At 33.3% G+C, this 17,160-nt stretch overlaps 1 protein-coding gene and 1 pseudogene across 1 annotated transcript; both read left to right on the forward strand.

Annotated features, from left to right (window-relative positions):
- Positions 1-116: 116 nt before the first annotated feature.
- LOC133196205 (uncharacterized) lies at positions 117-10,649 on the forward strand (annotated as a pseudogene).
- Positions 10,650-11,510: 861 nt separating this feature from the next.
- LOC133206348 (uncharacterized) lies at positions 11,511-16,728 on the forward strand. The gene is made up of 6 exons (XM_061342332.1): positions 11,511-11,662; positions 13,392-13,556; positions 14,476-14,574; positions 14,704-14,901; positions 15,643-15,721; positions 15,885-16,728. The coding sequence occupies exons 1-6, from the start codon at positions 11,599-11,601 to the stop codon at positions 16,663-16,665; spliced, it is 1,386 nt and encodes a 461-aa protein (XP_061198316.1). The 5' UTR covers positions 11,511-11,598; the 3' UTR covers positions 16,666-16,728.
- The last annotated feature ends 432 nt before the right edge of the window (positions 16,729-17,160 follow it).

Genomic DNA, 17,160 nt, shown 5'->3' on the forward strand with positions numbered 1-17,160 from the left:
TTTCAGGAGTCTATTTCTATAACGTATGATCGATGGTAAAATTTAGACTGGACTTCAGCCATTTTTCGATCCTTATGTGTGACATTCCTCTCTCTAATAAAGCGTGACGGTGTCTAATGATTTTGTGTGTGTCCATTGAACCGAGTCCACAAAAACATCTTTCGTCAGTTGACCGTAGAGTCCACGCTTGGGTTTTTCATACTGCACATCATGGCAAACAACTTTATTGTAATTAGCGGAATATTACTGATGCTGGCGAATCAAAGCTCAGGTATGATGTGAATTATATCTATCAGCAAGAGTGTAATAAACCTATGTTTGATGTAGATGTAAATTAAAAATTTAATAAGACTGAAATGTAAAAGATTAGAAATAGCTTCGATCATGTGAGAAAATTTGCACCTTTGACGTTAGGTTTTGATCCTACGATCACGCTGTTTTATTAGTAATGACCGCAATACGTGGTAAAACGTGCATTATTATTGCAATAAAACAAGAGACCACAATGAATCAGTCGGTAAGAAGGAAAAGAAAATTTCTCTATAGCAAATCAAAGGAAGTCTATTTCAATCCCCATGTTTACTTTAAATTGTATATTACAGTAATGAATGTAATTAACATTAACACTGTTTGATGCGTACTTAATGCGATTCTAATGTGATTTTGATTTCAATAACTCTAGTCCCGTAATGTACCCACACCATCAATTTCCTTCGTTGGATGTTGTGATGTATAACAGAGTTAGTGACGGAGTCGTTATTATCCCTGGTAAAGAATTACGTAGACTCTAGCATAAAGACGGGTGGAAAAATTAGGTATCGTGTCGCTTGTCAAGCACAGCCTTATGATCTTCTTAATGACCAAAAAAATGTAGCCGTAAACAAATTGTGTTTGTTATAAACACAAATCCCCCCAAACTTAGCCAAGTTGTGAACAATAGTGTTTACAGTTTATGGGACAGTCAGTAAATGCATAAGTATAACTGAACCACTTTTCAAAAAAAAATGTTACAGATTATAGTTTCACAAGTGCTACAGCAGGTGTCATTGTGGCAAGTAAAAGAAAGGCCATCGCCGAGTATCATACAGACTAATGTGTTACACTTGATATGATTTTACAACAGAAGACGGTTTTATACCTATGAAAGAATATACGGATAAAATGCACTTTGCTAAATTCATTTCATACCAAAGAAGGAATATATGTTATAATGCACTTTGCTGACTTTGTTTCATACCCCCAAAAATTGACGGTTAAAACACAATTCATTAATTTAGGTATCAATTACATGTACTACTAATATCATAGAAATATGATTATATAATATTCAGTTACAAATCAGCTCAAATATGATGAGAAATACTTATATCATTGATGGTGATTTTTGACTAACATAGTTGTTTTGTTGTATTTTTCTCATTGTTCAGTGCTTTTGCACTGTCAATCCTAATTGTAGCCAAAACTCTCGAAGTATAATAACAAAGTGAAAACAACGATTTCATCGACTATCAAAATAATGCTGTAGATCATGAGCATTATTTTTTTGTTTGCCTTGAATCCTACTTATACATGTAGTAAGATGAAGAGATTAAAACATTTTTTTTTCGGGGACATAAAAAAGTTATCGATAACAAATACCATAAATGTAATTATAGAAGTAGTATGCTTAATATTTAATAGCCATTCTCTGTAAGCATTTAAACTCTTATATAGGGAGTGTGGCACGCTAGGTCTTAGATTTTTATGAAACTTGGCACACATTCCTATATTGATGTATGAAACTAAAATTCATAATAAAATGGTTGCTATGGTCCATGGTTACCATGGCAACCAACATACATTTTTCATGGCCTAAAAAAAGCTAAATTTTGATGAAAAATGACCCTTTTTGACTAATTAAAAGTCTTTAACACCACAAGATATTTACATGACTTCATCTTTTTGCCAAAATACATCATTTTTATAGTTCTTTAGATAATTTCTAGTATTTGAGTAACTTTACCTAATAGAAAAAATATCGCCCGTTTTTAGGTAGGATTTTTCTGTGGAAAAATTGTAGATTTTATGCTCTTTTGAAAAGCCTGGTGTAAAATTTTGCGGACATATGGGAAAAATTAAATACATTGGTTTGAAAGTCCATATATAGTTCTAATATAAACTGCAAAGAAACACTTGGTATTCATATTTTGTTTTCGTGTTACCATGGTTACAAACTTATGCTTTTTTAAAGAAATCTAGACAAGGGCAATAGGTATTTACAATCAGTTTCCATATAAATACCTGGGTATTTTAAAATGAATTGAAACCATATCTAGTTATGTGGTACACAATAGCAAAAACAAAGAGAAAAATCAATTTTCATGACAAAAGGTCAAAGATCAAGGTCAAAATGGCTCGATTTAGATAGAAATTTAAGGAAACTGAACACATTTTTTTCTGTGTCCCAACTAATACTTTTGTTTTAAACAGCATGAATAAACATAATTACCATTCTGGTGGGCAATAACTACATGTAGCATCACCTGAATTGGTAAATACAGACAGAAGGTCAAAGTTCAAGGTCACAATGGTATATAAAAATTGCCTTTTTGTCCACCGCTTTCACTGAAAGTGGGGGATATTGATTTGGGTCTGTCTGACCGTCCATCTGTCCGTCAGTCTGTCTTTCTGGAACACTTTAGTTTCGGCCCGATGTCTCGAGAAGCCTTTGAGCCTTTGCAATTAAATTTTGCATTAAAAATCCCTGTGGCCTAGGGAAGACTCCCATTGATTTTAAGATCAAAGGTCAAGGTCATGAATTCATAAATTCAGTATGTTTAAACACTTTATTTCTGTGCGATATCCCGAGAAGCCTTCGAGCTTTTGCATTGAAATTTTAAACCACAACTCCCTATGAACTAAAGAAGACCCCTATTGATTTCGAGGTCAAAAGGTCAAAGGTCAATGTCAAAAATTTATACATTCTGTTTGTGTGTAAAACTTTCATATTCGAGCGATATCTCAAGAAGCTTTTAAGCTTTTGCAATGAAATTTTATATCATAACTCCCTATGGTCCAGCCCGCTCCTCTGAAAGTGTCCCGTCCCCCACCCCCACCACCCTACGACCACCACCCCTCTAGATCCGTACATGCTCTTCTTTTTTCCTTAAGCAGGGGACACAGATTCTCTGAATTAGCTTGTTAGTATTGCATTCATACTTGGATATTGTGAAAGCGTATCCTGTTTTATACTGAAACTGGTAAATAAATTACATTCTCACCTTTAGCTTGATGCATATATAATGTGAAAATGCTATGAGAATGTTTTTTAAAGGTCATTTATTGATAAAAATGTAGCCACGTCAAAATATTGAAAGCCTATACACTTACCATATTGAATGACTTGTACGTAGAGAATTGTGCTACATGCATGTAAGAACTCTTTTGTTGTTTTTGTAGACCAAGTCCTTGTTCTAAAATGTACATTTTTGACCCTATTCAACAGCCCACTCTTTTCCAGTGACAATCAAATTATGTTTTCCTGTGACTTTTTTCAGAGAAATTGACAGAAAAAGGCTAAATCCATTTTTAAATTACTTTGCAATATTATTCTTAAAAACTTGAAAATTTAGAGACATTGATGATGAATATTTCAACCCAGATATGCATGGGTTTACACATGATATATCTGCTTTTTCCCAAAATTTAATAATCTGTTTTTGTGCTTTCTTGAATTTATGTCGGTTGCTTAATTTGAGTTGGTTGGTAAGCTTGATGGAATCGTACATCTTATGGTGTGTAATGTAAACATAATTTCCAAAGTTTAGTCCTTGAAAATGTTGAAAATAAATAATATGTCCCTGCCTTATTCCTACGGTTTTCATTTTATTTAAAAAAATGAATATAGTAAAGTAACCAATGACCAGGACTTACTCCATCCCTTCCAGGTACCATGTAAAAAAAAATCCCTTGTAAAACGTTAAGAAGCGTTATTTATAAATATTAAAGGATTCCGAAGTAATTCATTCATAAGTGATACAAAACCCCAACCTGCCCCCATTCCCGGGGTATAGATTTTTTAAATTTAATTTTATGATTTTTTTTTTTTTTGGTAGAAAGGGGGGGGGGGGGGCTTGTCAGAAATTTATTTATGTTTTCGTTGTAAATAAAATACAGCTATAGACAGATTTAAAACTAATCTTACTGCTACAAGGTTCAATCTAAATGTATCTTAGTCTAGAGAAATGATAAACCGTTAACTTTAAATATGATTCAGACAATTTGTATTTCTATGCACCCCCCCCCCTCCAAAAAAAAAAATGAAAGTATAATTTTGACTGTTCGACAGGAATCAAACAAAACATTTTTATTATTGGCCTTAACAATTTATTTTTTTTATTTGGTAAAGACCTTTCCTTTAAAGAAAATTCTTGCTTCAGCAAAATTATCAATTTCTTTCTAAATGTTTTCAAAATCATTGAATAAAAAAGCAAATTCTGAAATATACACACATAACTTTTCTCTTTCTTTGTGATACAGATAAAGGCAAACAGTAGGAGGAATTAAAAAGATTAAATTTTCTGTTACATCCTTCACTAAAAACTGGTTTTTAGGTGTGGATTTTTTTTCTACATGTAGCCTTTAAATAGAGATAAAATATACTTTTTCGTTCTTTAATTTTAGATGGGGGTGTAAAGAGCGTTTGTTTTTTCCTAGTCAGATTATTTATTTTCGTGGTAGTGAAATCCTTATTATTTATTTCCAAGATAATCCTGGACAGATTATTTATTTTTTGTTTCACCTTAAAAAAAGTCTGAAGAGCCAAAAAAAAAAAAAAAGGATTACGCCCAAACTCTATTTCGTGGGAAGGGGGGGGGGGGCACTTATTTTGGTAATAATTTTTTTAACCCATATAGTATAATAATAATACTTATTATACTATGGGTTAAAAAAATTATTTACCGAAACAAGTGCCTTTGGGTGGGGGTGGGGGTGGGGGTTGTAGCACTTATCAAGGATAGATTATTTATTTTCCTGTCAGTAGAGGACAGATTATTCATTTTCAACAATTTCAAGAACAGATTATTAGTTTCTAAAATCTGTCACCCCCCCCCCCAACAAATCAAATGGTCCTCCCTTTAATGACAGGCATCAACTTACATCACTTCATTCAATATAAACTTGATACACCTGTACTTTGTTGTTGCCAAGTCTATTTGTTATCCAACTTTCAACTTCCAGTTTTGTATGATCATTTAAATGTAGCTTGAATCTAATCATTTAGGTAAAATCAAAAGCCTACTTCTCTCACATTATAGTGTGATCATGTACATTTCGCCATTGTTCACACATCAAAATTACCCTTTTGCATCCAGGAAATAAACAAAGAGGTTAAAATTTGTATGCACATTAAATAAACAGAAAAAACACTTGATTTTACTTGAAATCCAGGATATATGTTGACAATTGTAAACAACTTCCAGTCAGTTTTGTCCAATGATTTTTTTTATCTCTCACACTAAAGAGCTCACAATTATCAAAGGGAGATAATTCAATTTTTAAATGAATGTCTGCTATTTTAATCACAGATTTCTCACATTTATAGACTGAATACCAACAATGTTTTTAAATTTCTTTTAAAATCAGATGTCATACTTTTTATTTCTGTGAGTATCATGAATTGAAGTAGCCGCATTTCATTAAATAACATTCCTAAAAATTGCATATTTTCAGAAAAAATCAACTTTAGACACCGTTTCCATGGTAACTTCTCAACATTCATATGATCTAACAATATTTTTTGGAGTAGTTTATGAGGTGCTAAATTCCAGCCAAATTTGAAAAAAATCTATGACTATGCGTGCCACAAAAGTTTAAGTGGTTACAGAGAATGGCTATTAATTTTGGAAATAATTGGTCCAAAAAATTAAGTTATTGAGCAGTAGATTTTTAGTTTTTGACAGTATAAAAATGAATAAAGGAGAAAAGACGTTCATTTATTATGTAAAATTTGTAAAGCAATATTAAATGTTTTTAAAAACACTATTTAGAATAAGATACAATCATATTGGCCAAAATATACTGGAATACGAAGAGGGAGAAAAAGGTAAGACTATATGGTTAATAAATGATGCAATCAATAAATTACCTCTGAATATATATGTAAAAGAAACACTTTTTATAAAGGTGAGCTTTATCACATTTAAAAAGATTTAAAGTAATGGTTTAAATGTAAAAGTTAAATATAACAAATAGCGACCAATCTCACAAGCTTAGCAAACAAAACGAATCGTGACCAGGACAGAAACCAGAGATGGATTAAGCCAGTCCACATATTACCACCGAACTATCGTAATTTGGCTGCTACCATATTATATGTCTGTGGTTTTCCAATAAGGAAAGGAATCCACAGACTACGTACATCAACAGTCCGATTGGTAGACAACTAGGTCTTACATTTTGTTCAAATTCATTAGTTACTGCACAAAAAGATAACTTTTTTGTGGCATGCAATATACATGATTGTACATACATGTAACACTTTCTGGAGAATACCTGATGAACACTTTCTGTCATTTCAATTATAAAAATAGAACAGATTAAGAAAGTCATGATTATTTACACGAGGAATAGTGAGTTCTCATTTACCTATTATCTCATAATACATGTAACACATGGTGGAATTTTAACTATATAAAAGCTGACTAATTTGAAATAATCCTCTTACATGTCTTGCCTCTTCACAATTAGCGTCATCGCTTTTACTCAAAATATGGTGGAACTCTCCATTCATGAACTATTAAGCATTTAGCACCAGTGTTTTACATTGAAACGAACTGAAAACAGACATCACCTTTTGTCAGCTTCTGATGTCATGGAAAACCAATAAACATACCCAGATTTTTTTCCGGAATCTTTGTGTCCAGAAATTAATAGTGTTGATCATGTTGATGGAAATGTTAATACCTATTTAAGCAATCCCCTCAAACATTCTTAAAAAAGGTTGTCACAGGGTCTTAAGCCACCAAAACCAATTCTCTGATCGCTATTGCAGCTGGATTCCCTGACGATCATGTATCATTATTCAGATCGCTAAACTTTCTTCTCTCACAGTTTATGCACCCAGATGACATTAAAGATGTCTTTTACAGTCAAAATAAAGCAAAACTAAATCCTATTTCCATTTTTTGCTTTTGTTGCAATAACCAGTTTGACATTTCGATAGATGTATTTCCCCAATCAAAGACCTTCATGATTTAGTCTACTGTTAATATGCATTGCTTTTGTAGCTACCCGGTTCTTGCTTTTTGTTGGCCATGATGAGATGAATTTCACGGACGCTAGAGAGGCTTGTGAAAATACCGGGGGTCGTCTAGCTGCCCCGAGCTCCTTCACAGAAGAGGAAAAACTAGATGTGATGCAATGTATTCCTCCTAATATCGTCTTCTGGACCAATCAGAAGGGATCAAAGGATGGTGTGTATTTACCAAATGACTAGCATCAACTCATCTTGCAAACATTTGCAGATTTACGACTTAGCAGATGATTAAAAGAAATTAAATCTAGCAAAGAGCATTCTTAAGCACGAAATATAATGAAATAAAGTATAATCTAATGATAAGATCTATATATACAGTAGTTAGATCAGATCTAGATACAAATGTTAAAATTTTTTTCCATAATTACAGCCTGCTTGATTAATTACCATTTGGACATTAAGTGTTTCTACCAGAGAAGATACTACTCACACGCATTTCTCTGTGAAGCAGGTATGTACAAATATGGAGAGGCAAATTTATGTAAAAAAAAAAAAACAAAACATTTTAATATTCACCTGTAGAATTATTTTATTAATTTATGTAGCAATTTTTCATTTTAACATGCATAATACTAGTATGGTGTTTAAATATTCCAATTGATCCAATACGCAAGAGCGTGTTCTGTCTACGAAGAAACAATACATATTACAGACAAATAAGTTGATGATACAAAGACATCAACAATATTCTTTAAAGTCAAAATTTCGCAAATTCTACGGTTCATACAATGAATTGTTTGCAAATACACTCTGTCATGAGTCGAATATTGACTGAAGTTTTTCATACATATTGTTAAGCCATTGTTTAAAAACTGAATTGTCTACTATACATGTAACAGATTCCTCCGTTAATCCGATCACAGCGAGTATGGCCGGGGATGCTTACTCCTCAATGATACTTGATCCCAACTAGACGTTAAACACAAGATCTATCTTTGTCTCGCATTTATGATAATTGTTAAATTGTACTTTTGAGCATGATTACTTTTCGTTTTCTTCACTGTCATATAAGAAGAGTATCTCATCTTTAGTTTTACGCTGTTTACTGCTGAAACGAAAAGGCTCAAAGCAACTCTCCAAAGAATTAAATGTTCCCTCGCAAAATTAGTATTTTAACGAGAAAATATTTGGTTTGCAACCTAATTAAACCAAAAGGAAAATCAGTTTAAACAATTCTCGTGCATTGCTTTACAGAACGTTTATGAAACACAGGGGGAAAATGCCTTGAAGTTCTTTGTTAGTACGGGAATTAACGTTGTAGCTGTTGCAGAAAAAATACAAAACCCGCGTAATCGGGTCATATATTTTTTTCTTCAGTAATCGCTGCAATTGATTCCCGTACTAACAAAGAAAGAAATACAATCATATAAAGTAGGTTTAAGTACATAAAATATAGTATTATTGATATGAAGGTCATTGTAAATTTCATTGATTTGAAAAGCTCGCTGCAAAAAAGCTTGAAAATCTAATTCTAACTGATGTTTACTGATTGATGGAAAAATAGTTTTCCTAAGAAGTGAAGGAAAAAATCTTCAGTGGATTAACTGTCGAACGCCGAAGGCGTTTATGCATAAAATTATTAAGCAAGCCAATTGCTTGATCATCTTCTTGAAACCAAAAAATCTGACAGTTATATTTCTTATATATATTTACATGCTATTGATTCTGTAAATTCACATACTTCAAGCCCCCAACTACTTCTCTCTCTCTCTCTCTCTCTCTCTCTCTCTCTCTCTCTCTCTCTCTCTGGAAGTTATTTTTTATAATCACGCCTATCGACGAAAGAGAAGCTTTATTTAGAAATCAAGTAATTTCAAATTACTATTTGCAGTTTTAGCAGGGACAAAGAAATTAAAAAATTTAAATATATGTAAATATTCTGAATTCGAGACAGATAGTAATACCCTAAAGATTACTGTATCTTATTATTGAAATTTAATTCTTTATAGATCCCAACAACACATAAATATCAAATCAAATCTCTTATAATGCTGTGCTTAAGAAAGACTGTAGCATATATTAATGTAATAATAGTATAGTTATCGTCTTCCAGAAAGACACTCGATCCGGTACACGTACTTTGTCAGAGTGGGGGATGTGTGCAGTAACCCAGACCACAGTCACTCCAGCCTGTCGCAGGTTCTAAATGTCACCATACCTACGCCCACAAGACCCACTAAAAAACCAGTGTCCATTAGGACCGCCGGACCAATCAGAACTTTACAGACGATAGGACCAGATGGTGATGGAATGACTCCACTACCCGCCATTACAAGCACACAGAGCAATAACAACGGGACGAATAATGACAAACGGAAGAAGAGAAAGGAGACTGGTAGTATGGCCAACATAGGTAATGTTAATTAATACTCTTAATAACAACACAATACGAAATACTGACGGTACATGTATTTACTATATAAATACATGTAACGAACAAAACTTTAGTTTGCGATGATGTTTAGAATTTTGAAAATCAAGATAGAAAAGATAAAATATATAGTATACATAAAACTCTATGTGAATCAAATATGTTTGCAAATACATGTAAATACAACTTCAGAAAATCACCGTAGGCCTGTTGTTTTCAATAAAAAAGTTTTGTTTTCAACAAAGAAGACATTTCAGTTTTATTGTTTTACAGGAACCACTGCTGCAGTTATAATATTTATTTTGGTCGTCGCATTTACAATATTAGGATTTGTGTACGTCTATGTCAAGAGAAGGTATGTATATTTTTAGTATTTCATACACATTTATGACTTTAAAAATCGTAGACGTTCAGTTCAGTAATGATTTTAAGCTATTTTAAAAAGGCTCATGTGTATTCCATCGTTTTAGGAAACCGGAACTTCTTAGAAGAGCGTCATTTTGGAAGAAACCAGAACCTGCACAAAATGAGTACGACACTGTACATCCTCGGGCAGCACAGGAACACTCGTATGGATACATGCGGGCATCCGATCCTCATGAAGACTACTTACAACCAAATCCCTCCGCCATCCGATCGCGGAACATCGATAACATAGATTATCTGGTGGAGGCAGATGATAATATTATTTCTGGCGTAGACAGTGTATCATCGAATGGCCAGGCTGTACTAGAAAATGATTATGACTACATTCATATAGATGATGCAAACTGCAGCAAACCGCCACCACAAGCCACATATGACCTTGCCCGAGCTATTCCGATCACTAACGATTATGAAAAATGTAACCAATCACAACTCAAAGTTTCAACTGTTTCATCACAACATGATTATTATAACACTTTCAAGGCGGTTAAACCTAATGCAGAAAAGAAAACCAAAACCACAGAAAATGATTATGACAGAACAAACGTCACATAATTTTATAATTTCTTTTACTGAATTGTTGACATTGTAACTTTTTTGTACACTTGTTTTTAAACCAATTTAAAAGAATTTATACAAATGTTATTGTTGATATGAAAACGTTTCAATATTTTATAATATTCCACGATTTCTGTCTATAAAACAATAATCTTCAGAACTTTCTGTTAAATTGTAGTTTTACAGACCGCATGGTTAAGACAGTCAACATCAATTATACTGACTAAATATTAAACATACGGCTTTCTGCTGATATTGCAAATTCCTTAAGAGGAGGAAACATTTAATCTGAATGAACTAATTCAAGATTAATCATTACAGCTATACATAATTTTCCTTTGTGAGTTTGCCTTGATATTATAGGAGAACTCCAAGAAACATATTACAGTTGGCTGCGGTAATTCAATGAAACATCATTTTTCTCCCTAAGCTTTGGTATACTAAGTGTTCAATCCCATGCTGGATAAGATTTGAGGCTTCAAATATTTGTAGTCGTACTGATCCTATAGGAGAAATTAAAGTGATTTGTACTTAGAGTATGAATAGTTCAAACAATATAATAAACCAATGAAGGCAACCAACAGAGTCGCATGATAAATAATGCTTTTTATCTCAAAGTACCAAATTTTTGTAAATATTCCGAGATATTTCTATCTATTTCATTACAGTTGGAAAGGATTAAGAGTGTCTAATTTACCCGACTGACAGTTTAACTAATTTAGCCTCAAGTAGTTATCAAGGTTAGACTGTTCTTTGAATGAGTAATCATGACTGTCCCAAATTAAACGCGTTCTTTGTACTAATTTTAAAAAATCCCGACTACTTCCCACGGGCGATTAGACCCAGGATGGCTGAATGTGTCATGCTTTAAATTTGATTGTAGATTAAATATAGTATGTGCCTGGTGACCTTTAGATTTAAACACATACTGGGTATGTAAACAACAATGGCGGAACACAACAGTGTCAGGCGTTGGATATTGTACTCTTTATGGATCTGTGCAACTCCAGGTAAGGTGTTATTTATTTATTTTATTTTTTGTATCCTTCATAAAATAGCCTAAAAATAAATGTGTTTTTCACAATATTTTTCTGATAAGATATTTATAAATGTGTCCTGTCACTTACACTGTTCACTGGTTATGAGGCATTACCACCGATTAGTTTTGATGGATGGAGAAACTTTTGACGTCTTCTACCTGTACGGGCGGATCATTTGTTGCAATTTTCTAATGTAATGTTCAGAAATGCCAAAAAAATATATAGTTCTTTTAATTTCATTTGAAATGTATATAAGAGTTTTCGTCTAGTCTCAGATATTGAATACCACCAGCTGATCACTATACCATGCGCGGATCTAGAGGCGGGGGGGGGGCGTTCTTACCCCACACGACCCCCCTTAAAATGGTAAGGAGAGTCATATGTGTCTTAAGAAAAAAAAATAGGAAAGTGTATTCGTCAACCCCGACCTCAATCCGAAATAGACTTTTCAAAAGTTGATTAGGATTTTTTCTTGGTCAAAAATTTCTGAGTTTGACATCTGTTATATAGAGTTGATGTAACCCCCCCCCCCCCCATTTCCTAAAAAAATATCCTGGATCCGCGCTTGTTTTCGACGAACGATTAAACAAATTAAGAATTTTAAAACAACTGATAATAAAATTAATTCCATATACTGTATATATTAGTATAGAAGGTAATTCTGTACATCTTAACAGCTATAAATTTAATGACATACGAACTGACCCACTTATGCATTATTGTCTAGTTCGAGCCATTATCTTTTACACAAACCGTGCACTCTAAAACACTAGTGAAACGGAAATGTTAGAACCTCTGTGTACTTGGACAATAGTGACTCGTGATGATGTCACATAGAACTATTACTGAACTGTACCTGAACTCAATCAGGTCAAGGGAAAATGATTAAACGTCCTCATCATTGCTTCAAATATTGCGTTTACTTTCAAAATTATGCAATTGTCATTTATTTATGCTGATTTTTTAAAAGTTGTTTAATTAAGTACCATATAAATTAGAAAGAAATACACACACCAAAACACTATAATTATAAACTTTTTAGACATTTCTGTACTTGAATGATACCCTTTGCAAGCCATGGAATGTCACATCATTTTAAGGTATTTTACAGTCGCTTGAATTTGATTCACTGGAATTTTGAAATTGGACCACTAATAGACTGACAAGGACCTAAAATTTTCTACAAATACGAGATAAAGTGTACTAATGCATTTTTATATGCGGTGGTATTCAGTTACATGTACAAATGAGTTGTATGCGCCATCCTCTTCAAGGTTATCTGTGCACACAACCCAAAAAAACAATTTTACATCTACAGTTGGGAGCACAATGTAGTGTTTGCAGTCCAGTTCATAGAACAAATACATGTACACTGTCCATCTGTCAATTGTGGCGTGTACAACGTTGCATTATTATACCTTTTTATTACTTTTTTGTTTTTTGTTATTCCTATTCAAAAATTTTGTTATTATTAATCTAAAAATATCATTCCTATTCGATAAAATATGATTCCTATTCGACAAGTTGTTATTCTTAAAATCAATCTGTTTTTAAAAAAAAAAAAAAAAAGAATAAAAGAGGAGCGGATCGAGGATCTGATTTTAATCAGACTAGTGCTTACATAGAAGTATGTTTATGCTTATGCAATGATTTCAAACACGTGTATTCTAAGGTGACCGTGTTTTTTTTTCTATTTCAGTATATTCCTCTACTTTCTACTTTGTTAAAGACCGTAAAATATACTCAAAAGCGGAGGAGTATTGTCGTAAAGGAACTCTCTACCAGGGGGAGCTCGCCGTTCTCTCATCCAATCAGGACTGGGACTGTATACCTCAAGACGTCTGGTTCTGGTCTGACAAAAAAGGTATCAAACCATTACAGTAGGATATATCTTGATAATATTTGCTGGCTAGTATTGGTGACTCTCAAATTATATTAATTAAGTGTTGAATCTTCATACTTGCTATATTACCTTTGGTTCATAAATTGATATCTAAAAAAATGAAGATATACATTAGGTTAACTTTAAACCATTTCCCGACTCAGGATGAAAAAAAAAATTGATCGGTAGGCAGGTGGGATATTTTTTTCTTCAGAAAATTTTAACATCAATGCTGAATTTTCAAAATCTATTTTCCGAAATGCATAAAAAAAAAATAATTGTTTCCTGGAGGTTAAAAAAGGTTTTGATTCGGGTCATTTCTAGCCAGTCAGTCATGAGTGGGCAACCAAACAACAAATTATTTTTTAAGATAACCTTGTTTTAACCATTTTTTCCCGTTTGCCCTGTTCTTTTTTTCAAATTCCTGGGTACGTTGATATTTGCGATTTTTTGAATGGGATTTTTTTATATACAATTAGCGTATGAAAACTATTGCTTAAATTTTAAAGTTTAGATTTGTTATGATCTTTATATTTTGTTTCTTCATAAATCAGTATTTTGATTCATATAACTTGATAGGTATAGACAGAGACTCTTTTTTTAATTGCATCGTATTTCAATCATCAGAGTGGCATACCGTTTATGTTAGCAACATCCCATAGAAAGAACATAGACTTTCTATATCTGATTTTTTTTTTCTCTCGTCGATCTTCAAGTAGCTGCAATAATGTAGCCCTGTCCTTTGAGGGAGGGGGGGATCAGATAAAAAATATCGGAGAGGGCTACATTATTGCAGCTAGTCTTCAGGGAATGCAAATACTTTGATTTATGGTCTATTTTATTAATCTTGGATATGCCGATCATCAATTAATGTTGCGATTAATGATTCATTTTTTTTCAGAATGCAGATTAAACATCTTTAATAACTTCCGCTGTAGAGATGTTTCGATCTTTAATAGATTGCTTGGATTAAATACAAGACCCTTCCTATGCAAGACAGGTACATATACAAGCATATTATATGTAACATAAGAACATTTCTTAGCCAATAATTAATAGCAGGTAATCTTTACGGATGTAAATATAATTTTTCCATTTGAAACAATTCCATCAAATATTCCTTTTTCAGATGAAGACCTGATCAAAGATGACTCACCAGAATACGCAGGTTATGGGTCGGATTACTTCTTTGATGAGGATGTATCAATTTGTACCAGCCCTTTGGTACCCCCGGAGACCACCCCTATTTTCAAGAGCACACCGAACCCTGAGGGTTCGACGGTTGCATTCAATACGACAAAGAATGAACAATCTGAACCCGACCACGGTAAGATTTAAAAGTAAAAACTTTCTGCCATAGTGGGGATAGATACCAATTCAAGACAGATCATTTCAATGCATAACTTCGTGAAAAGTACAAGGTGTACTTCAGAAATTGGTCTTGTTTATTAGTGGAAAAAAAGGGATTCAGTTGATATCTTGAGCAAAAAATTGAAGAAATTTTGATTTTGCTCATGACATATATATTTCTCTTTCTACGTACTACAGAACAGAACTGAACATTTTATTTCTAATTTAGAGTCCAGAACAGACAAGAATGGAATTATTACAATAATAAGGAAAAAATATGCCAATGAACAGTATTATAATCAGTAAATGACATTGCTCATTTCAACAATACTCTTGTACTGTTTAAGTTAAAAGGAATGCAATATATAAGAGTGTATGACTTACTATAACATGTTATATATAAATTTGCCCACAAAATTAAGAGTTTCCTTATCTTCAGTATTGAGTAACCAAAATATTTCTTGTTCATCATCTAAATCTGTGTAGCCCATTTTGAATCTATAATTTTTATTGCACACAATACCTGTATTTGTCTTTGCCATTGTATTCCCCATTTCTTCTTTTATCTACATTATCTCAACAGAAATATTCGATGTTCTTTTCATGATAAAGATTTATAAAGGCATGCCTGCGGCATAATCCTGTTTAGACTAATTCTATAAAATATTGCCTCTATTTTATTGTTAACCATTTTTTTCAATCAAACGTCCTCTTTTAGGTTGGATAGCTGGTCTTGTAATGGGCATCTTCATATCCCTTATAGTTGTTGTATGTGCAGTTTTCATATTCATAAAAAGGTACGTATTTGAAGACAAAAAAATTAGAAGCTTCTTGTGCATCATGTTTAAAAGTTCGGATTTAGTTGATCTTTTATTTAAATTTAACTCAGCTGTTAACACATGCAACGTTTTCTATTCTACTTCCAATTATTTTAACGATAAGACGTTTTAAACCTTTCAGAAGGAATCCAACAAAAAAGAAAAAAGATGCCGAGGTAAACATGGATAACGGACAAACAAACGAACGAAACGATCGTCTGACGTCAAGGATTGGTACCGCCTTACAGAGGTGTAAGCAGAAATTTCAGACTAAGTCTCAGCCGGAAATGTATGAGCCACCCGTCATTGTCAGGCAAGAAAGAGAGTACGACCAACTCTCCCGACCAATGATTCCGTCAACGGAATTAGTTTACGCGGAACCCACGATGTCGTCTGCTGCAGGGATAGAACAGGATGAGTTGGGTTATCTCGTTTCTCAGGGGAGTGAAACAAAGGAATACATGTACATTGACACGGTAGACAGCGTGGATGGTTCCCAGTCCTCTCACGAGGGTCTGGACTGCGGAAACCCCGTGTACGAAGTCATGACGGATAAAAGAGAGATAATAGCTGGTAACTGTGATAAACAAATTCAAGACTCAGACGAAACAAGTAGTGCTTCTGGTGTTCAAGCGGTGAAGGTTAGAACTCATGAATATCAAAATTCGCCAGCAATAGGGAGATTGCTGAAGAAACAGCAGGAAAAATCAGATCTAGAGACACCAGAAACCGCAATATCCAACGGTATTTACGATGATAAGTTCTCATCTCCACCCCAGATGGCGTCAGCTGTCATAAAGGACGATAGTTTACAAACCGCTACTTCAAATGATGACTCGTCAACTGCTACAACAAAGAAAAATGTGAAAGGCAGCAATATCAGAAACATTATTTTAAAACTTCAAGGAGCGTCTGATGCTTAGAATAGCAATACCTGTGATAAAACATTACAGTATATATAAAATTATACACCTTTCACTGCCAAAGTAGGGCTTTCTTTTGAGTATTAAATATAATATTTATTGTATCTTATTGTTTTGTATTTTCAATACTTAGTTGTGAATTAGACTTCATTTAATTCTTCATAAATATCACATCTTTGTCGTTCGAATGCACCGAAATACGCATGAGAAGATGAAAGGCGTTCATACAACCAGTAAGCAAGGAAAGTGCAGGGACAGTGCGTTACTTCATATGTAGCTTTCGGTAGGAATTTACAAAATCGACTCGATCGCTAGTCAAAGCAATTTCGCCAAGGTATTTGATGCCAAAAATAGTAGACAAAACTTTGTTTCTTTGTATCATGATTAATAGTGCAACTTGCATCTAGGTTTTGAAAAATAGCTTTAAAAAGAAAAAACATGTTCTGGGCCCAAATATTAATGTTTGCAGCAATACAGAAAAGTGACCGTGACTGT

The sequence above is a fragment of the Saccostrea echinata genome, unplaced genomic scaffold, assembly GCF_033153115.1.
Source record: "Saccostrea echinata isolate AGI-Se365-2 ecotype Australia unplaced genomic scaffold, CSIRO_AGI_Sech_v1 ptg000001l, whole genome shotgun sequence".
NCBI classification, from domain to species: Eukaryota; Metazoa; Mollusca; class Bivalvia; order Ostreida; family Ostreidae; genus Saccostrea; species Saccostrea echinata.